Source organism: Parasteatoda tepidariorum, chromosome 6 (genome assembly GCF_043381705.1).
Source record: "Parasteatoda tepidariorum isolate YZ-2023 chromosome 6, CAS_Ptep_4.0, whole genome shotgun sequence".
In the NCBI taxonomy this organism is placed as follows: domain Eukaryota; kingdom Metazoa; phylum Arthropoda; class Arachnida; order Araneae; family Theridiidae; genus Parasteatoda; species Parasteatoda tepidariorum.
In genome coordinates, this window is record NC_092209.1 from 74,103,820 (window position 1) to 74,127,820 (window position 24,001).

Sequence of the window (24,001 nt, forward strand, 5' to 3'; positions counted from 1 at the left end):
TCGATTACTGTAATCAACAGCCAACTCTGATCTGAGCACGTCCCAGACAACGCTTGCGAATACGAGAAACTATATTATCACGGATTAATCGAATCAAATGCTAATCAACGCTTCGACAACGACCGGGTTTTTGAAAAGATAAAGAAAATGTGCTCATTTTTTAAAACTGAAAAATATATCGCGCTTGTTAATTTCCTCTCGTACATGAAAATTCCTCCTCGCCAAATTGTCCTAAACAATTCATCAGAAAATTCTCAACTTGATTATTTATTATCGGAAGTCACCGACGTCTTAATTCAACATGTATCAATGAAAAGAAGATAACAAAAACACCGCCGGTGAAGACATAAGTAAAATAATTCACATGATTTTAGAAACGCGAGCTTGCGCTCACGTTTCTAATCGGAATCGGAAATAATAAACTACTTTCATCACAAAGAGGAATTCTACAATATCTTTAGTAAAAGAAATTTCACAATTAATTTTAAAAAAGCTTTAGAAGCTTACTTTTAAAAAAGCTTACTAGCGATGCTGGACTGCATAAATAAACGATTAATTATTATCAACGAACCATACTTTGACATAGCGGTGATAGAAAAATTAAAAGTTGTGCTAGAAGGAACTGACACATTTGTACACAAGAAAATGAGTGGTGATAACCCTTATGAAAGAAATACATAAAATCAAATAAAAAGAGAAAATTATCTTTTTATTTGATTTTCTCTTTTTATTTATTTGATTTGTCCACTCTCTCAATAGAAAAGGTTTTGTTCTATGGCTTCCGGAGCTGGTACCCCCTGAAGACATCGGCTTCGGTGGCCATATTTTTATTTTATTTCCATTCTTTTTTTTTATTGTTTCAATTATTCTTTCTTTTGAAAATTCTGCTGCTTTTAAGCGCGTTTCTTTCAAGGAAAGTTCGGTTATTATAGAATTTTATATTTTGTATTCTTTAACCAACGAAATAGAAATCTTTTCAATGCTGGAACAATTGCCTGGGGGAGAACAGAAGGCAACTCAGACACAAAAGACACCAACAGAGGATAAAGGGACGTCAACGGAGCCTGTGACAAGGAAAAACTACTTAGGCTAACAGCGATCCCTGCCTCAACAGTCTCCGATTTCTCAGAGGACTACAACGAAATAGAAGTATCGAGAGAAGAGGTGCTAGATGAAGACGAGAGCACTGAAAATGTCAGCGACTATTCAGAGCGAATCAGCGAAGTGAAAAAAAGAAAAAGATTAATTGTTTCAGACGACGAAATGACTCTGTCGACCGACGAAATATTAAGTGAAAGCATGGATGAATTGGGCAGCACAGAATCATTTATGTAAAAAAAAAATTTTCATTGTATATATATTTAAATCATATAAACAAAACTGAAATTATAACGTTGAAAAAAGGTGTAATGAAAACAAAGGGAAGGAGCTATTAAATCAACACAACCTCCTCGGCTGCACATGACGTCATATTGTGAGAAAACAGCTAGTAAAACTAACCAACCTCCTTCCCCACATTCAACTAGGATTAATGGGACATTGGAGGATGTACCGCCAGCATGCCCATGCAATGCACCCTCAATGTATCCCTATACAATTTAAGCAGTGGGAACAAAGAAGGTCGACCTCCTTTTCTCAAATGTTTTTCTCAAATGTGCTCACACACCGAAGAGCCATTACATTATGACCACCCTCCATCTATAACAATGGGCTCGCCCAGGTTTTCATGGTTTCTCGAACAGGAACAATATTTTCATGGAGCACATTAGGATCCATAATCCTCATAGAACCATCCCTGATGTCTGTAAGCTACTTCAACATAGTTGCAGACCAGGTTCACCCATTCATGGCAACAGTTTTTCCTGCGGGGGATGGTGTTTACCAACAGGATAATGCACCATGTCATAAGGGTCGAATCGTCGAGGAACATTCCAGTGACTTTCAAGTCATGTCTTGGTCCCCAAATTCACCTGACCTTAACCCAATAGAGCATTTGTGGTCCTACTTGGAAAAACAAATTCGTGCTGCCACGCTACCCCCTCTCAATGTGAGGGAATTGCAGGACCAGTTGGTGAGCGCTTGGTACCAGATACCTCAGACTACTTATCAGCACCTTGTGGAATCAATGCCACTGCGGGTGCTAGCAGTTTTGAGGGCTAAAGGTGGTCCTACATGTTATTAGGAGGGTGGTCATAATGTAATGGCTCTTCGGTGTACATTTGTGCGAAAATGTAGATGTGTGAATACATTGTATTTACTTAAATTGCCAAAATCAATTACCAAAATCAAAATTACATAATTGACAACAAAAAAAAAACTTTTATATTGAAAAGTATAACGTTTAACATTGAGAAAAAAGAATTGAGAGAAAGAAACTTAGTTTTCGTGCTATTAAAAAAATCTTGAATTAGTTTGATTAAAAGCCACTTTTTATTTTTTTTAAGACAAAAAGAAAAAATGCCCTCTTGATATTTTTCATGCTGAAAACTATTATATTTATCTATTTATTATAACGAGAAAAAAATGAGAAGATAAAAATTGTTCTTTACCGGAAAAAAAATCTTAAAATTTACCGAAAAATTCTGCTAAAAATTAATTTAGTAAAATTTAAGAAACTATACAAATATAATTGTATATATATATATATATATATATATATACTATATAAACAAATGTCAGCCTGTGGATTTGTGTGTTTTTTATAGACTCCTAAATCATCCAACTGAAAACGACAAACAGTTCAAAGCTCGAGGAAGGTCATGGTCGATATTAGAACATTCTGCGACAAACCGTTCAAGCTGGATGAGGAAAAACGAAATGGAATTTTCTGATAGGTTAAACGTTAGCCATGTTTTAAATTTTACTATTAACGATTCAGTTTTCAAATATTTTGAAGATAACATCAGCGATATTTTCTACCTTTACTATTTGTTTAGAAAAGTTAATTATACTTTAGTATATAGTTATTTTTTTAAACACGATGTCATATAAATTCAATGAACAATTTTAACTTGCTATCATTCATGAATTACGTCACCAAATTAATATTTTTAAAATTATCTTATATCACGTGTTTATTTTGCTTATAATAATTCCTTTAAAGTGTTTTTCTGTAAAAAAAAAAAGTAATTTAAAATCAACGGTAATTCAAATGAAAAACGATAATTTATGTATGCAATGGCAAAATTAATAGAAAAGTGATTTTAATTCGCTAAGCTGATGAGTAAAAAAGTCGTCATTCTATTATATAACGCCGTACTGTCAACATTAATTAAATTATTGATAATGATATGTTTAATTAATGTTGATATTAAATATTTAATGAAATTAAAAAATAACCCATCTGCAAAAAAAGCAAAGTGGGGAAAAGATATTTATTCGTTTTGAGTGATTTATTATTCGCTGTACTATATTATTGACACCTATGATTAATTAATATTGGTAATATGTATTAATTAAAATAAAAATAATTAAGCTGCGTGTTAAAAAGCTAAGTGAATAGAGTAAAGACTTACAGGAATTTCGTTTAAATGAGTAGTAGAAAATCCAGATGACGATTAATAAATTTTGGTAATATGTACTACTGCTATGATAATTTGTGCAGATATAGTAAGAATTCTGCAACAGGTTTTCAGTAGTTTCAGGAAGACTTTTTTCCAGTAGTAGCCAAGAAAATGTATTATTATTTTACTGAATTAAAATTAAAAGAACTTTTTTCCATATTTAACAGGTCCCGCAGTGGACTGATCGTTAAGACACGGTTCCCAACAGATCACCGAAGTCAAGCATCACTGGCTGCGGTCAGTGTGCGGGTGGGTAACCACTTGGATCAGTCTGCGTAGGGACCGAGGGTGTGCGGTATTGGTCTTCGTTAAACTGTTCTATCGTAAAGTGCTCGACTTCGCGTGCAGGTCGTTGGGCTACCGAAGCGGGGGTGCCATCCCCTCCGTAGAGGATCAAAATTGTGATGGCATGTCTTCGGATCATTCTCCGGGATGTTTCCCAGACCGTCGCCAACAGCCCATTGTGCAGCTCTAGTGCGACGTAAATTAACAACAACCATATTTAACAGCATATTAAAGGTCAGAGAGTAAACACGCCAGGTTCTGAAGTCCTTATCAAGGTCTTATATAAATCCTATTTGTTTTTAACACTTCACTTCGGCTTCAGTTAGACGTCGCTGATAAATGTGATTCGCACAAGGCTCTGCATAGTCAGGTGAGCACAAGCAAGTAAAATCAACGAATATAAATGAAGGCGAAAACAAATTTCATTCAAATTGTACGTTTTCAATAATTACTTATACAGGGTGATTCTAAAAAGATGGGCAAAATTTTAGGAAGTGATAATACACACCCAAGCAAACAATTTTTATCAAAGAATGCCTGGTCGAAAACAAAACGCAAAGGTGCTGGCGCATTTTGAAAGGTGTTTGATGCAAGCGTGAAAACTTTATTACTGTTGCGAGTTACTGCGCTGCATTACTTGCCGCCAGGCTTTCGGCCGCCGCAGGGAAAGTTCGTGATATGCCTGGTGTGTTTCAGAATGTTCGCCTATCTTTTCTTCGCCGTTGTACTGCGTGCATAGTCGCTGCCGGCCACTGTTTTGAACACTTATTGTAATCACATGCCATTAAATTTGCTTTTATAACTTAACTTCATCGTTCTTTGTGGTTTTTTGCTTCATATAAGAACATAAACTTTAACACCCTCTAGCGGTTTTGCGTTTTGTTTTCGACCATGCATTCTTTGATAAAAATTGTTTGCTTGGGTGTGTACTATCACTTCCTAAAATGTTGCCCATCTTTTTAGATTCACCCTGTATTTAGAGGCCTCCTTGGCGGAGCGGTATGGCCCGCCAAACGCTCTGTTAAGCGTGGAGGTGGCGGGTTCAAATCCCGCCGTAACCCTGAATGTATTCTTTGTGATGTCCTTCTACTTGACAAACTTTATAAGCCTCAATTGAGCACACAAGCCTGCAAATGTATGTTTACCAATACTTATATTTAGTATGCAATTTTTGGTCAGCACAATTAAAGATAGTTATCGAAAATTTCGGTGTTGACAGTTGTCATTTGAAAACTAAGAAGTCAAATAAGATTAAGCCTACTTCTGTTACTCAGATTCTCCGTTTTTCTTTCGGTTCGACCTTCATCCCCTAAATCGCTGAAATAAACGCGTGCTAGTGACACTTGGCTGTCACTTTATCCGCGTCAACTAATGATGAGGGGCCTATAACATAACGGGATTTATTTCCGGACAATTTTAAACAAAAACCAGCAAAATTGTTGGTCAAGCAAATAAAAAACACATGAAGTTGAAATAAATATTTTTTTCAAATGTACTTTCCAACGATCTTCATAGGTTACTTGATTGCAGCCTTGTAATTTTGAACCCATTCAAGACGACAAGGGAACTCCTGAATCAAGTATTTTGCCTTCGTGGAGACTTTTTGATGGAACTAACCCGTATTTGCGTTAAACGGAGAGGAAAAACTCTTATGGTTAGCCTGACGACTCTAACGCATGATCCGTCAACCACTGAGGATATTTTACGTCAGCACTAAGCTGAGATTCGAATCCGGATTATCTCATTGAGAGGCAAGCTCTCGATCCCCTGAGCAACCACGGCTGTTGATTGTGAGAAGCTCGATGAAGTCGTTAACTTACACGACACCAGACATGTTATAAGGTGTGTGAAGTCATAACCCGAATGAAAGTCTGATTTTTCATCTCCGATTCTCATAGCCAGCTGTCAGGCAAGCATTGCCAGGCGAAGAAAACTTCGGAAGTCAGGTATAGTGCGAATTTGACATCCTTTTTAAAGGCTTGTGAAGTCAGAAAACTGCTGTGTTTTAAAGGGTCACACTCCTTCTCTTTTTGTTATAAATAAACTATTTTGTATTGAATTAAAGTGTTTTGAAAACAAATTTTTCATCAAAATGAAATATGCATTTAGGATTTGATTGGTGGTCCTTTAAGCAGTATGATCAAGCCAAATTCAGTAACAGTGTTCCCCCAAGTTCCTAAAACTCGATAATTGTATTTTATAATTCTTCATGATTTTAAGTTTTTCTTATTGTAGTTTTTATTTAGACCGAATTTACGTATAAGCTAAATAGGCTGCAGTTTAGGAGCCTTGAAAATTGCAAGGAACCCCAGAAATTATAATTTTTTAATGCTTTACTTGATCTCAAAGTTCCATAAAAAGTTCACTTGTTGGATAACAATTGAATGTTAAGTTTTTATTTTATCCCCTCGTACCCCTTGTGCATTTTTCGATTCACCTGCCGTAATTGAAAATTTCTAAGTAATATAGTATTCGCAAGGCAAAGTTGAACACAAAGGTGACCCCTAGCCCTAGGAGTTTTGAATATTCTTCGGTTACCTGCCATGGCCCTCTTAGTCAGTTTACCCCACGTGAATCTATTAGAGTCGTGGGGGCTCAGGGGATAGAGCACTATCCTCCCAATGAGATGACCCGGGTTCAATCCCAGCGAGAGCTAGTTTATTCGAATTCCGCACCCGGCTTGCACCCACCAACCACAGTGCTGACGTAAAATATCCTCAGTAGTTGATGGATCATGAGCTAGATTCCCCTTGTCGTCGGGATAACCATGGAAGGTTTTCCTCTCCATGTAACGCAAATGCGTGTTAGTCCCATCAAAATTTCCTCTATTACTTGATCCAGGAGTTCCTTTGTCTTCTGGATTGGGTTCAAAATTACAAGGCTACGGAGTTGCGCATTAGTAGTTGTAAACCCAAAAATTTGGATCGGCAGTTCAAAGAAGGCTTTAAAATCTAAATCTATTCTGTTTTATTTCTCCATTTATTAACTCCTAAGCCTTTAACTACTTCTCTACCGGATCTAATCATTTTGTTCTAGGTCTTCCTCTTTTTCTCACTGGTGATCGTGTTATTTTTTTAACAGGATTATCATCGCTATATTGAAATACATGCCCTAGCCACCTCATTTGAGAAAGATCATTTTTACTATTTTAAGTTCTTTGTCTTTTGGATTGTAATTCATGGTTGTAACGAATTCTTCAGCTACCGTTTTCTTTTACTCCACCAAAAATTTTTATTAATATTTTTCTCTCGAAAATCATCAGTTTCTCTTAGTTGCCCAGCAATCGCTGCCATACGAGACTATTGTTCTCACTTGAGTTTAGTCTAGTCACTAGTGTCTTATAGAGAGTATTTTTGACAACCAAGTAATATTATCAAATACTTTATTAAATAAGACAGTTTGAAGTTTAATATTAAAAAAAAAAAAAGACAGTTTGTTTTCGGGATATTGAAAATGAAGTTAAACCCACTATCTCCAATAGCTTAAGTCCCCGCTAAACTAAAATCCGGTCGTTTTTTTTATTTTATAGAATTATTAAAAATAATGAATAATGGCGTCACGTAAAAGACTTGAACTGGATCGTTCGCAAAATCGACGGTTAAATGATTGTTTACAGTTCAAAAGTTGAAAGGATTTTGGATAGCGAGCTCCATAAGTTCCTTGTCCCGAAACTGACTCATTGAATCAGCAAACCTAGTAGCGATCGGAGACTGCCAAGCTGCGCTGCTACATATTGATGTAGTTCTTCTTTCAATGAAAAATTGGACATACAACCTATTTTGATTTTTAAAATTTTATTATTTTTTTGTTGTTTACAACTGGGTTTACAGTTTTTAGTTTATTTTCACATTCAAATGCTAAAACACGAATACACAGAACAGACGTTAATATATGAATGCTTGCATTTTAAATACACAAATACAGATGATAAATATCAAGGCACATTATGTCATTAAAAATATATTTATTCCTGATACAGGAGACTATTTTCGACAGCAATTTTTAGTTTACAAATGTTGAAGTTCATCAAACATTAAAATCAAATAACTGGACCAAAATCCCAAATAATTAAATTTAAAAAAAAAACTGCTAAGCTTGTGAGTGACGTTTATCAATTGCATAGATATTTATTAAGGTTGCCACCATTTCTCCAATGGCATGCAGAGAAGGGGGGGGGGAAAGGGGGCAACTGTCCTAGGAGGTCTTTCATCAAAAGGGGTCATCCAATCAATGACTAAACTAAAATTTTAAAATCCATTGCATATTTATTTTTTTAATGAAATTATGCTTTTTAACATTTGAATTAAGCTATGATTTTCAAACAAATTTAAAAATTCTTCAGATTTAAGTATATATATATATATATAACCATTGAATAATATTTGGATTTAGATTTTTATTATAACATAAATCTTACCAACGTTTTTCTTTTAAATTTTTTTGCCCTTCTTAGTTTCTAATCCAGAAATTCGTCCCTAGCATTTTTTCACCTCTGAAAGCCATTGGATTCAAGGTTATAAAGGAAGATATGAGGAGTGTACTACATATACGGTATAACTGATTAATTCAGGGGTGGGCATTTGCTTTGACGTGGAGGGTTGTACTTTTAAAAACGATTGTATATTGCATTCAGTAGTTAACTTTGCACGTCAGAAAAGATTAAATTGAACCATAAATATCAATTAAAATAAATTAAATACAGTAGTAGAAGTTTGATACAATTTATTTCATTGTTTAAATTTTATAACACTTATGGCTACAAACAAGTTTAATTTTAGAATCACTCACTCTCATAACACTTTTTTACAATCTTTTTGAAATCAAGAGCTGTTAGTTGAATGTAAGTTAATATCTCTTAAGCAAATTTAATCTTGCTTTAGTTGATCTTTTGTGAATCCTTAGCGGTTTGGTTGCTAGCAGCAACAAATCTAACTGTGCACTAAACTTCATTTCTTATTTAAAAAATTAGAGTAAATAACGTGGATTTGGAAAGAAAAAAAAATTAACAATAAATTAAGAAAAAGTCCTAGTTAAAAAAGTACCAAAAAAAATAAATTGAAAAATACGACTAATACGGATGTAAATGGTTCCCCAATGGAACCCTCCTCTACACACTTGCAAAAGGGGAATTTTTCTCATTGTCTTTTTATAATGTCAATAACATGCTGACCACAAAAAAAATTGAGGCTGCTATTTGCCCATCCATGGATTAAGCAGTTATATAAAATGGATTTTAAGTCCTGATGAAGATGGATGTGTAGAGCACAGTAGGACCGATTTTAGTGACAATAGCTAAGGTTTAGTGACTGATTTTATGGTCCAATGACGGCTTTTAAAGAAAGTACCGTTTTTGATGAACGAATATGATGGAATGGCGTTAAAATTTATGTAGCTTCAGAAACTCAGTGTTACTAAAGGATAAACTAATATTTTAAAAAATTAAAAGAATTTTGCATACCACAACACATAAAATAATTTAAATGGATTTATAAAAGATCAATTAGTCTCATGGTCATGGCCATAAATTCTAATAAAAATGTTGTAAAAATACTATTTGTTTGGAAACCTTTTGTTTTGATTCACTTTCACTGGGGGAAAAAAACATATGTTGGAAGGCATGAGACTTAGACATAATTTTAATCCTTAACAATGTTTTCACATTAAATGGTTACGTTTGTTACACTGTCATATGCTTTTCCTACTTTCCTTTATAACCCAGATAGGTGGCGCTTCTACCGCTGCTAAATTTCTGACATTATTACATGAGTAAATTTTCATTGGTCCAATCTGTATGAATACTAATACATCATACAAAATTAGATCTTAACAAGCATGAAAAGTAAAAGTAAAGACTCTCAATAAATTAAAATATAGCTATGACAAGAATGTCTAGCTTTTAATTTTATTTGATATTAAATAGCTATTATATTATTTTAACAGTTTGAATTATATTATTGTATTCTGGGCAAAGTGCTAAAACCACGAATGTACAAATTTATGAAGAATGATTTATCAATTAGTAAACAATGCTGTATCTTAGTCGTTGACACGGATGTGAACATTTCAACTAAAATATCAATTTGAATAGTACACATGTATACTTTTATTTTGTTAATAGAATCGAAAATATTTAAATATGTTTTTGTTTTGTTTCAGAAGCAATTTTTCTGCACATTCATGATTTTGTTGGGCTGCAGACGATATCAAAATTTCTCTTATAATCATGCAGCATTTTTTTTTAAAAGAACGAACACATTTCACAGGTTTTGAAAACACAATTAAATGTTCAGTGTTCTTAAGTAGGCTTTCGAACATAAAACCTACCATTTTACAAAGACACATCTTTGCTATGCCTGTTTTTAATGATTTAATGAATTCCATTAAACCAGAAACGCAATAATTATACAAAATTTTTATCCCCAAACTTGCTTCAGCAAAAAGTTGAAACCTTTTAATTATCAAGTTAAAACTTATCTTCATTATGAAGCAGGAAGACATCAATGAGAAAGAAAGATATAACTTTAAAATATGCAAGATTCTGAATACACACTTAAAAATATAAAGACAAAGAAAAAAAGAAACAAATCTTTAAAATAATCTTTTATGAATCCACGTTCAAAAAGACACTCATAATTTTAATTATTTTGAAGTCAAAAATTGAAACAATGGTAAGTCTAACTTCATGCAAGTTTTCATTGCCAATATCAGTTTCAAACTATCGTAGAGTATAGAGAAAAGTTAACTTTTTAAATAAAAAGTAATTTAAAATAGAATATGGTGTGTGTAATTGTTTCAGGGTAACTGTCGTTACCTTTTTTTAGTTAATACACATTGACTGTGTACAAAGTTTTACATCTGTATTCAACTTACTTTATTTAAAAAAAAAATTTGCATTTAAGTTTAGTTTCAGAATTTAATTAAAAATTAATATTTGAAATTAATTTTCAAACACATAGCAATGTAAAATACAATATGATGTAAATAATTATTTTAGGGTAACTATAGTTATTTTATGTTATCTTTTTTACATAATATATATTGACTGTGCAAAAAGTTTTACACCTATATTTAACTTGCTTTATTTTTTTTTAAAAATTAAATAAAAAATTTCAAAAATCAGCACTTAAAAAGCTGTTTAATTCTAGAAGTAAAACATTTTTTTTTTCAAATTTTTGCAATTGATAAATACTTCTTAAATTGTAACATTTTAAATGGAAGCTCTCATTGAAAGATATCAAATGCCTTATGAAATGGCACATCATTGTTTTCTGCTTTATAAAGAAGCAATATACTTCTAAAATATGACATAAAATACAAATTGCATAGTTAACAACTAATTTGCATTTGATCATCTGATACAGATGAAATAAAATTACAAAATTAAATGCAGCCGAGCTACATTTCATCATGAAACATACACATTTAATCATAACGATGAACAGTTTTACAAGACTGTTACCCTCCAAAATATGCTTTAAAAACCTTCAACTACATCTTTTTGCTACACACCAGTACAAAAGACAACACAGAACTAGAAATTCAGAAACAAAAACATTTTAAGTCTTTAACTAAACCATACCATTCAAAGCATTTTGGAAGAAAAATTTCAAATTGATAACAATAAATACCAAAAAGTACACAAATTTACAAAGCATGCTGTTCTTTTTTAAACTTGATATTTTAGAACTAAGATATTATATAAACATCTGCTCATTTAACCCTTTGGGATCGCTATTGACACAGTGCAGTTGCAACTTGATGTTAATCGCAATTACTTGGAACGTAGCACAGAGAATAAGATAAGCTTATTTATATTCTATATATAATTATGATTATAATCCTGCAATAGGCCAGTGGGATCATAGACGTTAAGGCTCGACAATTTTGTGACAAATGGCATGATTGCAGCAATGAGGTCAGTATCGCTCGCAAACTACCTTCGTTTCCCAGACAAACTGGTACCCACGTATCAGAAGCTAGATAGGCTTCAATCTACATAATTATTACAATATATTTCAATTATATGAATGGAAAAGTAACCGAGAAAGGTCAAACAGGATCCATATATTGACTCTAAATCTTGAATGGAAAAGTGACTGAGAAAGGTCAAATTTTCTCACACTCATTTGTAATCAATTAGCAACCCCAAAGAGTTAAAGTAAATAAAAAAGTTTTCTACAGAGTGTTTTATAGAATTGCAGATGATAAAGATTGTAAAAAATTTTAATGTCATTTCAACATCGAAAAAGTAATCCATGAACTGAATTTGCATACAAGTTAAAAAAAGAGATGTGCAATAAAGACAAACATTTTGAGACGATTGATCTCTAAGTTACAACTTTGAATACAAACTTTATCTATTTACATCTACAAGTGTGTTGTTTTTATAATTATTTTAGAATACCGTTTACAATTAATACCAATTTCGTTAAAAAAAACTCTGTAGAAAATATGTCATGCCCACATATAAATTTAACCCCATAGCATGCATGCAGATTTAACTTAAGTGAGATTTACAGTTTAGTCAAAAATTTTATACAAAATATCAATCATCCACCTAAAGTTATAGGCTAGGCCTTTAAGTATATGCTACAAACACCAAAGTCAGAAAAAGAGTAATATAATCAGCCAGCAACACAGTCCAAATCAGTATGATTAACGATGTATGCCACTACACTTCTGATCTTGATTGTTTACACGTAAGTTCCATTATTGGCCTGTAAAAAAAGTTTTGTTTTCTTAAAAAAAAATGAAACACTAAATTGAAAACAACAGCTATTTATTAAACAACAACTAAATTTAACTTAAAAAAATATATGCATAACATTTTTCAAATGCAAATAAATAAGGAAAAAACTCATCACAAAACTTCATCAACAAAAGATTCAATAAAATAAAACTTTTGCAATTGTCAGAATGAATCAAAAATCTCAGTTCTCAATACAACTTAGCACAGAATGTAGGTATTTAAGTGTGAGGAATGCTATGTGAGTGTTCAGATATTTAACTTACCGAAGGCAAGCTACATCCTGCAGTAAGGTTATCAGTTCTGAAAATTTGCTAAAAGGAAAGAAAAAAAGATTGTAAGGAAAATAATAATACTGACATCACAAATTTGTAAATACATTACAGTGATAAATTAAAGTAAAAAACTATTTGCCTCATTGTGAAAGGTTTTCATAAAACTTTAAAAAACAAATGCTTAAAATAACTTGGATGTTCTCGTGAAAAAAATCAACTAATTTAATAAGTGATGATTTCAAATTTCACAACTGAAACACAGCGATATTTAGTTTATTTATAATTAAACGATTTGAGTTCATTCATAAGCTTTAGTTTAATATTCGGCTTCTTATTTTGTTTACAGCCTAGATATTTTATACTTATTTAAATTAATTTTATAAATTGGTAAGCAATAAACTTGGAATTTTGATGTCTTCATGGTATTACAGCCTACACTGAAAGTAGTTTTTCTCAGGATAAAAAGTATAGTGAAAAAAATTGAAAGTTATTTTGTTTAGATTTTTTTAAAGAAAAAAAATACATTTGTAACAAAAAACATTAAACATAAAACACTAAGCACACATTTAAAAATATTTCACACTTTATGAAAATTTTATTTAATATCAGACTCCCATACTATAACTATGTGATCATTTTTAATTCTATACAAGATAGCCCAACATTCCGAATAGTTGAAATAGTTTCTTTCTTAAAGTAATTAGGAAAGATTATTATTAGTCTGTAGACTTAATAATAATGTCTGTAGATTTAATGCAGATGCAAAAATTTTAAAAATTTGCTAATCAAAGGTAATTTAACGATAGCTTATATGGTGGGCGACATTAGTTAAGATTAAGTTAAATTAAAACTGGATTTAACCACACAAACTAATTTTAAAGATTAATAATTCGTTTACAATGATTATTAGAATTTTGAAAAATAATTTCAATTAACTTTTACAGATATGCTTAGATTTTTGATTTTTTTTACTCAAGTTTTGCATAATAATTTCACTTATACAACAGTTTTTATAATTAAATTTTTTTTAAAATTCTAGTTTTAAAGAATAATTTCCCCTTTACAATGTTTTAGATTCTTGATAATATTTATTTATTTCTTTTTTTACAGTTTTTGAATAATTAATGTATCATCTACAGAATGATTTTTATAATTTTAATGACATTTTTCTTTCTGTTCATGCTCTCATTTTGAAGATTACATCTAATTCTATATTGAATTTTTTGCTGCCTTTTTTAAAATATTTTTTTTCTAAACAAAATATTAATTTGCGGTTTTCAGTGCATGTTTAATGGGGTCATTTTTTACTATTTTAGAATCCTGATATGATGAAGAATAATTGGGGAGAAAAATAAATTTTTAAACTAACTTTACTTACTCCTAGCCAGTTATCAAAATTCTGTTCTGGAGCAAAAGAGCTAGATGCACCCTGATTTGTCATCCAATTCATTTCAGATCCAGTGCCTTTAATAAGTCTGAAACAAATTCATTCATATTAAAATATGATGCATACAATAATAGTTAATAAAGGTTACAAAAATAAACTTTAACACTACATCTATAACTTAAATCTTAATATATATACATATATATATTTCTTATATGTGGCACTATATACTCAGGTATTTCTATTATCTATTGGCAACAACATAGTCATTATTCATTTTGACCGATTGCTCTAAGTAATAATTTAAAGAGTTATAAAAAACTAGATATACATTAAGCATTTATTCTGATTCATTTTGCTAGGTTATCTTATTGTCTTAAGTAATAATACTAGTAATGTTGAATAGTTAATTATGCATTAAAGTCATTCAGAATAATTTGCATTTTTTAAAGAAATAAAAACTTAGTTACAAAATAATTATATAGATCTACTTTAGATCCTTTCTAAAATAGCTGTAGAAATTTTAAATATGCACGGTGCTATGATGAAACATACTGTCATATCAATTATTGCTGGCGGATCCAGCCTTTTTCGAGCAATAGCAAATATATTGAGCGGTAGTCATTATTGCTCGAGAGTCATTATTGCTTATAAAAAGATAATGAAGTAAGGCTTACTTCATATTGATTTCTATAATTGAGGCTTACTTTATTACTTAGCATTCACACTAATTTAAATATTCATGCAAACAGAAAAATGAGGTGGGGGGATCAAGTTTGATACAAATTTTTTTTCAGAACTTGCAGAGAATTTACAAAAATATGTGAAAACTAGGGGAATTTTTAATTGAACTAGGAAAAACAAAATCCTGTAGAATTGATTTCTAAGCTATTATTAAGAAATAAATTGATATTTTGATACACTATCAAGTATCAATTTTTTCTCAATATCAAGCCTAGTTATTAAACACAGCAAATACACCACATATATTTAATGTGATATGAGTTTTGAATCTCCCTTATGTCATTTCCTTATGAAAAGGTAATTAAGGTATCAGGTATACATCAGGTTATTCAACAGAGTATTTGTTAAAAGAAAAAAAAATTTAGCAGTTTGTGGTGTAACTACCACTATAAATATTGAATACCAATTCACTAGTATATAAGACATGTTAACTTAATTCTATCACGAGGTACCTTTTGATAGATGAAGGTTGACATAGTAACCCCACATTGGTGACCTGCTGACGGGATATGAACTTGTCAACATTGATGGATGGTTCACATTTAACAGTTGATTTGCTTTAAAATATACCGCTCAAAGAAAAAAAAATAGCCGGTGAAGTAAATGAAGTCTCCCTGTAATAAACAATATTGAGAAGAAAAAAAAATGAGCGAAATACTATAAAAAATGACTTAAAAAAATACCCAGCATAAATCAACTAGTGGTATCCGTTCATCGAATTCTATCGCAGGTAAAATTCTGGAAGAGGAGTAATGTGACCTAACTACCACTATAAATATTGAATTCCATTTCACTAGTATATAACTTGATTTTATCTTGAGGTACCTTTTGATAGATGAAGGTTGACATAGTCCATAAATAAATCCCCACACAGCTAAACTACTAATAACAAAAATAGTTTCAGTCAAAAAGTTTTTAATATAAAACTTACGGTGCAAAACTTGGCACAAACTTGCTCCCATTGTTTGAAGAAGATGCTGGCAACTGTGCGTTCATCATGGAAGTTGCTTCAGAATTCAATAACCTCTGACTCAACAAAGTTGGTGTTGTTTCATTCAAAAGGGGTGCTGGCTTGCTCATCATGGATGCAGAACTTTCAGCAATGACACTTGGAGATCTGTTGCTCATGAGGGAATCCATGGTATACATTCCACTATCTGTGCATGTATCTTCGATTTTAGGAACAAAGGAATGTATCAAGGTGTCAGATATTGTTGGAACATCAGATGTCGTTTCGTCAATAATAACAGTGGGGGGAATGTTTCTCAGAGCAGAGAAACTGGACACTCGACTTGAAGATGACGGGATTGCACTTGGAGATGGCATCGCATTCGGAGATGGTAGGCGTAGTGAGGAGTTAGAGATGTTAGCAGGTGGACTCATGGAGGTTGACGGCACTGCATTCGGAGATGGTAACCTCAGTGATGAGATGCTAACGTGAGAGTGAATAGAGCTCATAGAACTGCTACGGCTTCGACTGGAAAAAACAAATAAATACAAACAAGAGATTAAAAATAGGTGCTTAAAAAGAAAAAAAAAATTAAAGTAAATTTGGGAACAGCAGTTCTCAAATTGCATGAAATATTTGGAAAGTTATTTCATAGTCTCACCACATGCTCTCAGTCATCCTAGAAATTTTCACGACCATACATACATTCACAGACCATTCTAAAAATACATTCAAAAATAAAATACTCAACATTCAAATTAATGTTCTTGAAGATTAAATTTCCTCAATGATTAGTACTTAGCTAGCCGACAGAAAAAAAATTAAGTTTCTTTTAAAAAAAAAAGTAGAAGTTTTAGAGGTTTAATTAAATTAAAAGCAAACAGTCATTTTAAAAACTTCATTAATTCTTTAAGAAGAATAGCAAAGGTGATAGTCAAGTCATGGAGGTCAATGATGTCAACATTGCACACTAGCCGCTTCTGCATTAATAAGACTAGACTAAAAAATGGCAATTAAATGTTCCTCAATTATGAAAATTAATATTATTTTTTAAACTTATCAAGTAAATTCTCATAATTTTTTTATGATGATTTTAAGAGAAATTTCAAATATTCAAATTCATTTTAAGTTTTAGAATCTATGTAAATAATACATAAAACTCATTTCACTAAAACCTTTGTTTTAGTTAAAGAGTTTCTTTTGTAATAATGATCATTTCTAAAAAAAAATAAAAAAAACTATGGTTAATTGAAAAAGTTTATATAAATCACAAGTTAGTTGAAAATTTAATAGCATTTTATTTAAAAAATGTAATCATAAGGAAATCCAATCAACCAAGAATAAAAGGTTTATTTGCATAAATCTGATCAAAGAATAAACTAGATGTGTTGAAAAATAATTGAGAGTCACTTCAAAAAACAGTGAACGTCACATTTAACATTTAGGTCTTACCCATAATGCTTGGCGAACATTGTGAGATCACCCATGTCATCTTAGAAATTCAAAATAAAGGCATCTTTTTTTCCCCAGAGGGATTGATAGAGAATCGAGCCAACATCTCAAAGACCCTAACAAGAATAAATAGGTCGCTTTTTTTCTTTTTTAACTCTTGGACAACAGAAAATAATCAGGATTCAAAACTCAATGCATTAGAAAACTAATAATAGAATAACAATCAAACAGTACATACCATTTTCTAAAAAAATGCTACATACATTACTCTTTAAGAATGTAAAAAAATAATTAAGAGGCAGAATCAAGATGAAAAAAATAATTATTAAAAAGAATAATAGAGAGACATTTGCTTTTGAATGAACAAGTTGATTAAAGACATTCTGTTTAAGAAGTGTTTCAAATACAAAATTGCTTCAAGAAAAATATAAGTTTTTTTTAAAAAATAAATCCTTCAGAAAGCATTTAGTTAAAATTTAATAAAAGATAAAAAAGACACAATATCAAGCCATATTATGAAAGGTTAGAGCAACCAAAGAAATAAAACAATTGATGTATGAATAATCAAACACGCCAGGTTTCATCAGCTTCATTCAACTAACTTGAATTCAAGCAACCATTCACACACATCACACATCGATGTCAAATAAATTTAACACACGTGTTCATAATATCTTTATTCAGAATGATTTACATCGTCAGCACATTTGAGACACATGCGTGTACAGTACTCGTGAACAAGTAAACCATTTCCAAACAGGAAAAGCTACATTTTCTTCAGAACGCACACAATTTACAATCACAACATTCATTCACTCACTCAATTCATTCAGAATAAAATAAAACTAGAAGTTATCACACCAGTTTGAATCGTTTACCTTACATTAAAGCTATGTAATAGGCTACAGGAAATTCAATTTTGATTGGATTATCTTAGTAGCTGCGAGTGTAAATACAAGTCACATTAGCTACATGACAATTGAATTTGGTTGAAATATTAATTTACATGCTAATTGGAATAGAACCTTGCTAATAGGCTCAAGTTTAATTTGAATTTTTTCATTTACATCATCCGTTCATAGGCTACTAGTGTGGACAACTCAAATTCAATCTGCATTACTTGATTTACATTCCTTTAAATAAGATATGTGTTTTGAATTGAACTTGAATTAAGGTTTGAACAGTTACATTTATATCATATTGAGTTTTAATAAAAAAATAGACTTGAGTCAGAATTACTAAATTTCAACATTAGAAAGAGCTACGAAAATGAAAAATAGGCACATTTTCTTGGACATTTTCAATATAAAAATCATATATGCATTTTTTTGTGAAACAAATTAGAAATACACTAATATAAGTAACAATGGATCAATAAATTTTACTTTAAATAACTGAAATGTCATTGGTTCAAATTAGACAACATTTTTATTGGTAAAACATTTGGTATGAATAGATTTTTGAACTATATATGATTATGTTTAAAAAATTAATGATTGTTAATAATTTTTAAAAATTCTTAATGGTGCACTTAAGAAAAAATCATTATTTTATCGTAATAATTCAAAATTTATCAAGCAGCTGCAGCAATAACTTCTAATTTAAAATACTTTTGTATCCGTGAAATCAACTTTTCTCTTTAAACAGTGTTAGCACTATAAATCCCTAATAGTAACTTTATTCGCTGGAATTGTGCAATTAAAATGAACAGCAAGACACGGTATACATTTAATTTTCATCTAGATTTAAAAAACATTGACAGAAAATATTTTTACGTTAATTATTGTTGATTTCTTGGATACCTGAAAAATAAGACAAAATGAAAAAGTTACCTATGGCTCCTGAAAAGTACATAAATTTATAGAAAGCAACATGGGCACTGCATTAATAACTCACAAAACTTAATAAACATATATTCATTGTAAATTCTCCAATCTACAAGTATTTGCATTTTACAATTCGTAAATTTTCATTTAATCATAAAATTTTCCGAAAATAATTGACTGAATCACTATAAACATTTATAGTCGTTAAACTAGAAACATTAACAGACTTTTTAAATTTTCATTTGAAAAGAATGTCTCTCTTGTGCAACAGTTTAAAAGACGTTTTTAAATGTATTATTCAGAAATAATCATATTGACGAAACAGTGATTTAAAAATTTGGTTTCGGTCTATCCAAGTTACAAAAATACCGCAAAATTTTGATAGGAAACTATGCTTTCGAATTAATCAGTTAAATTTTAAATATTAATTCATTAATAAACAAAATGCAGATTAACTGATGAATTAGAAATGGTTTTATAACCTTATCTTTTCTGGCTCATTTGAGAAAAGTCATTGTAAAAAGAAATAAACTTGATCCAAAATAAGATACCTTCTTTGATTATTTATTAGAATATGTAAAAAAAAAACAAAGTATTTGTGAAAACCTAGATGCAGATAGTTGGCGTAGATATAAACAGGATAGAAATATTCTTCCAAAATTTTAAATGAATTAGAAATTTTTTTTATACATAGACTACTAAATAACAGTTTTTTTAAAAATCAATCTGCATTTAGGGGTCTCTTTGCAAACATGAGCCAAAATGCAATATGCAAGAACCAAAGTTCTAGCAAAGTCCTTTTGTATCTACCCGATTTTATGAGAAATTCTATCAGTGCCCATATTGCGATACAAAAATATCTGCGATCGCTGGGGGTTCCATAGAAATTGGAAGAACACCATGGGGAACAAAGAAATTCTTCGCGGAATGTAAAAAATGCTAAAAGTTGTAGAAACGGCCAATGCAGAAGTAGCTTTTACATATATAAGGGTGGAGGACGCAAAATGAGCACTACATTTCTAATCTAGAAAATATGGACGGTTATTCAATCTGAAGACAACATAAATGACATATCTGTACATTTTTGATAAGATATTTAGCTAAAAATAAATAAATAAAAAAGAAACATGGGACATATGTGACAAAGGTTGTATTTTTTGTCAATGGAATAAATAAAAAACGAACTGCACAGAAAGTATTAAGAAGGAGGATATTTCAAAAATATTAAATTTTTACATTAACAGAATAGTGCGGAAATTCCAATGTAATTTGAAGTAGTTCTTTGTTAACCTAAATATGAGATCAAAGTTTTGTATTGAAAAAAACACAGATGATTTAAAATGCAATTTTTAAAAAAATGAATTATGAAAAATATATTAAACTTACATATAACAGAATAAATTTTAGGTGATATTTAAATTCTATAAAAAAAATTTCTTTTTTTCACATTTGATAAAATACAATGTTTTTACATGCCAGATCACCACAATTTTTAAAGAAAATTTATGTTTTACAATGAATAATCCTGTCCTAATTTGTCAGTTTCAAATCTATTAAACTGTCAATGAAAAATCAAATGTTATTTGATGATGACCTAATAATCGAAAAATGAAAAGAGTAATCTTCACAATAATGACACCTACACAAAATGGAATTTGCTTTTAACTAGGAACATTTTGTAAATAGCAAAAAATAAATTTAGAAATGGTTTACAACCAAAAATTTTCAAAGCTGACTTTATGAAATAACCAACATAAACTGCAGAGAGTAATCTAAAGAAAATACAACTGCAAGAATAAGCACACGCCTGCATGCATAGTGCAAGTTAGAGGAAATATAATTGCATAAGTATATGCTTGTATGCATAATGAAAGATAAAAGGAAAATGCAACATCAAGCTGTGAAACAAAAATGAGAGCTCTTGTGTGCTCAGATGTATTTAAGAACAACCTCAATGTCAACTCCCCGAATCTCAAAATTTTAAAAAAATATTGGTGCGAATTGAACAATTTTGTAACACGTAAAATTTGAAGAAGACCAAGTTCTCTCTTGATAAATGAAAAAGCCCTAACACAACTTAATTTTCTAAATGCTTTTTTGTAGCATTTTGTAGACAGTGTAAATGAATAAAATTTTTATGAAATCAGAGAGCTCAAAATCCAACACAGTGAAGAGTTGCATTAAAATTTATATCAGACCTAATCCTTATATGATGCAAGGGGGACAAAAATTTTCTCTCTGCATTCCTACAATGGTCAATAGGAGGACTGACTGATTTCAGAATTAAAAGTCTCTAAAAAAATGAGCAATAGTGGAATGAAACAAACGGTATATTTATTGTGAGAGCTGAATAATTTGAAACAGAAATTTTAGAATTAGCACTGCAAACCATTAATGGCCAATGCGATCAGTTTTAATGTTAAAACAGTCAATGAAGGTTGTCAGACCTGATTAGAAGGTTTAAATGATCTACACTAACGTGTTTTTCTGGTGCTGAAATATTGCAGTTTAGATTACAATCTAACCGTATTTGTATTCTTTTCAAAAATATTATACAGCGCCTTCTGTTGACAACTTTTGTAAGTAAATTCAAAAATTCTGCTTAAAGGTTTTACAGCTTTCACAATAGACATACTGTTTCATTTTTCTCATCCTTTGCTTCTGAGATATTTAATTTTGAAATTAAGAAAGTCCACCACTGGACGCATTGTAGAAGTTTTGCAGGAATGCGGAAAAAGAATATCTTCACTTGCATCATATAATGGTTAGTGCCTACATAAATTTTAAGTTCATTCGTCACTTGATTTGATTTAAAACTTTCTAATTTCATAAATTTTTTTTTGTTAAACCGGTACCCTGTATCATTTGAGGGCAGAGTTGGACTAAAGCACCATGCAAATAATGATTGATTTGATTTTTCATAGAATGTATTAGCTTTGACACTACATTGCTTGAATGACAATGCAACCCGAGTGATTTGCTATTAACAAAATTAAAAAAATTACGGGTGACGTTTATTGCAAGAACATAGAAATGAGAGAAGAATGGAGGGGAACACTGGCCATTTTGCAAACTTTTAACATTATTTACAGAATGAAAATGAAACAACCCTTCTTACCCACCTCTCAAAGTTTTGGTTTATTATATTAAGCGTCTCCATCGAAGCAGGCTCAGTAAATGGCGTGTCAATGGTCTGCTCTGAGCTTTCTAAGTTACAAGATAAAGGGCTATCGACAATTGCTTCACATTCTTTAGACGTAGTGGTATTGGAGGAGCATAAAATGCTGCCAGGGTACATCTTGCTATTTTCCATCTCTGTAACTTCGTGAATAACAGGTCCACTATTAGTAACATTACCTGGTGATGAAGGCTATAAAAGACAACTCGAGTATATTCACTTAGAATTTTACATAATCAAAAGTCTTATAACTCCTACACATTTTGCACGGTTTTAACTGAAGTGCCTGCAGAAGGCCACGCAAGATAAACCTAGAGAGCTGAAATAATTTTCAAAAAACATATGTTATATTCGCACATCACAGAGGATGTTTTATAAATAAATATAATATGTAAAAAAATAATATAGTCAGGACAATATGTATAAGAATATAAAGTCACTGATAAATATAATAACTAGGCTAAACTAAAAAATCACTATAAATTGAAGAAAATATTAAATTATATTATTCACAGCTCATAAAATACTTATAATAATAATATAATAATCACTTAAGTAAGTCCAAGCTAACCAGAATGTTGTGGTGATTTGAAAAGCATCAAGTTTGTCTCTGCATTACATACACATCTCAGAGAAAAGTCTTTACACAGAGCTAGATACACTTTGATACGCTAGATACACCTTGAACAGCTAAAGGTGAACAGCTTAACCATACCATCATCCATTCTCATACATAAATTATCGCTATTTAATATTAAAACTCTGTAAATACTATCAATCCAAAAAAAGAAAAAGTATGAAACAGAATTTATTGCAAAATTAATTTTGAATCAGCCAAAAAATGACAAAAATGCAAAATATGACAAATTTTAAGTTTTTTTTTAGCAACATTAATTTGAATATTATAGCAACAATGACATTAAAAATATTGCATACATATACCTCGCTATATGTACTAAAGCAATATAAAAAAAGGGAATAAAAAAAAATCTTAACTGCGCAAAAATAATTAAATCCTGCAGAAGGTGCAAAAAGCTCGAGTTTTTTAATGCTATTCATTTCGGAGTGATACTTACCATTCCATGATTTGAATCCTGGTCGTTGAGCTGAACATAATAAGGAGGGGACATTCTTGCCATTTTCTGCTGTTTTTCTCCTTCATCAATCATGAGTGGCGATTTGCGTTTTAATGCAATTTCTCTGCTTGATCGAACCATATTGACGAAAAAGGGAAGAAGCTGGAAAAAAACAATTAAATATATTAATTTATTACTCAAAATCTACTTGTTAATCCAGTTGCTGACAGTATTTCAAATCAGGCAGCATAGCCAGATTTTTTTCAACAAGAAATAAGATTAAGTACTTTTCAAGCATTCAAAAAATATTTGTATCCAAAAAAAAAAATCATAATAAGATTCTGTGCAGTAATAAAAATTATTTTTTTCCTATCGTTTAAAGTTCGTAATTCGTCAATATAAAATTAATAAAATTCAAAAACATTTTCACTAACTTCACATAATCATGATAAAATAAATAGTTCCTGATTTGCTCAGAAAATTGGGAAAATCGGGCATTTTTTGTGATTTGGAACGACAA

At 30.8% G+C, this 24,001-nt stretch overlaps 1 protein-coding gene across 2 annotated transcripts in view; it reads right to left on the minus strand.

Moving 5' to 3' along the window:
- Positions 1 to 8,923: 8,923 nt before the first annotated feature.
- The window catches only part of LOC107448699 (heat shock factor protein), a 63,504-nt gene continuing 48,426 nt past the window's right edge, over positions 8,924 to 24,001 (minus strand). The window contains exons 5-10 of one of the 2 annotated variants that reach the window (XM_016064000.3): positions 23,482 to 23,643; positions 22,350 to 22,597; positions 15,932 to 16,477; positions 14,248 to 14,344; positions 12,861 to 12,908; positions 8,924 to 12,565 (exon numbers count right to left, since the gene is read on the minus strand). In XM_016064000.3, coding sequence (XP_015919486.1) covers positions 12,542 to 12,565; positions 12,861 to 12,908; positions 14,248 to 14,344; positions 15,932 to 16,477; positions 22,350 to 22,597; positions 23,482 to 23,643 — 1,125 coding nt within the window. In that variant the 3' untranslated portion in view covers positions 8,924 to 12,541. Of the gene's footprint in view, positions 12,566 to 12,860; positions 12,909 to 14,238; positions 14,345 to 15,931; positions 16,478 to 22,349; positions 22,598 to 23,481; positions 23,644 to 24,001 lie in introns of both variants that reach the window. The other variant, XM_016063999.3, reaches the window with a different exon arrangement.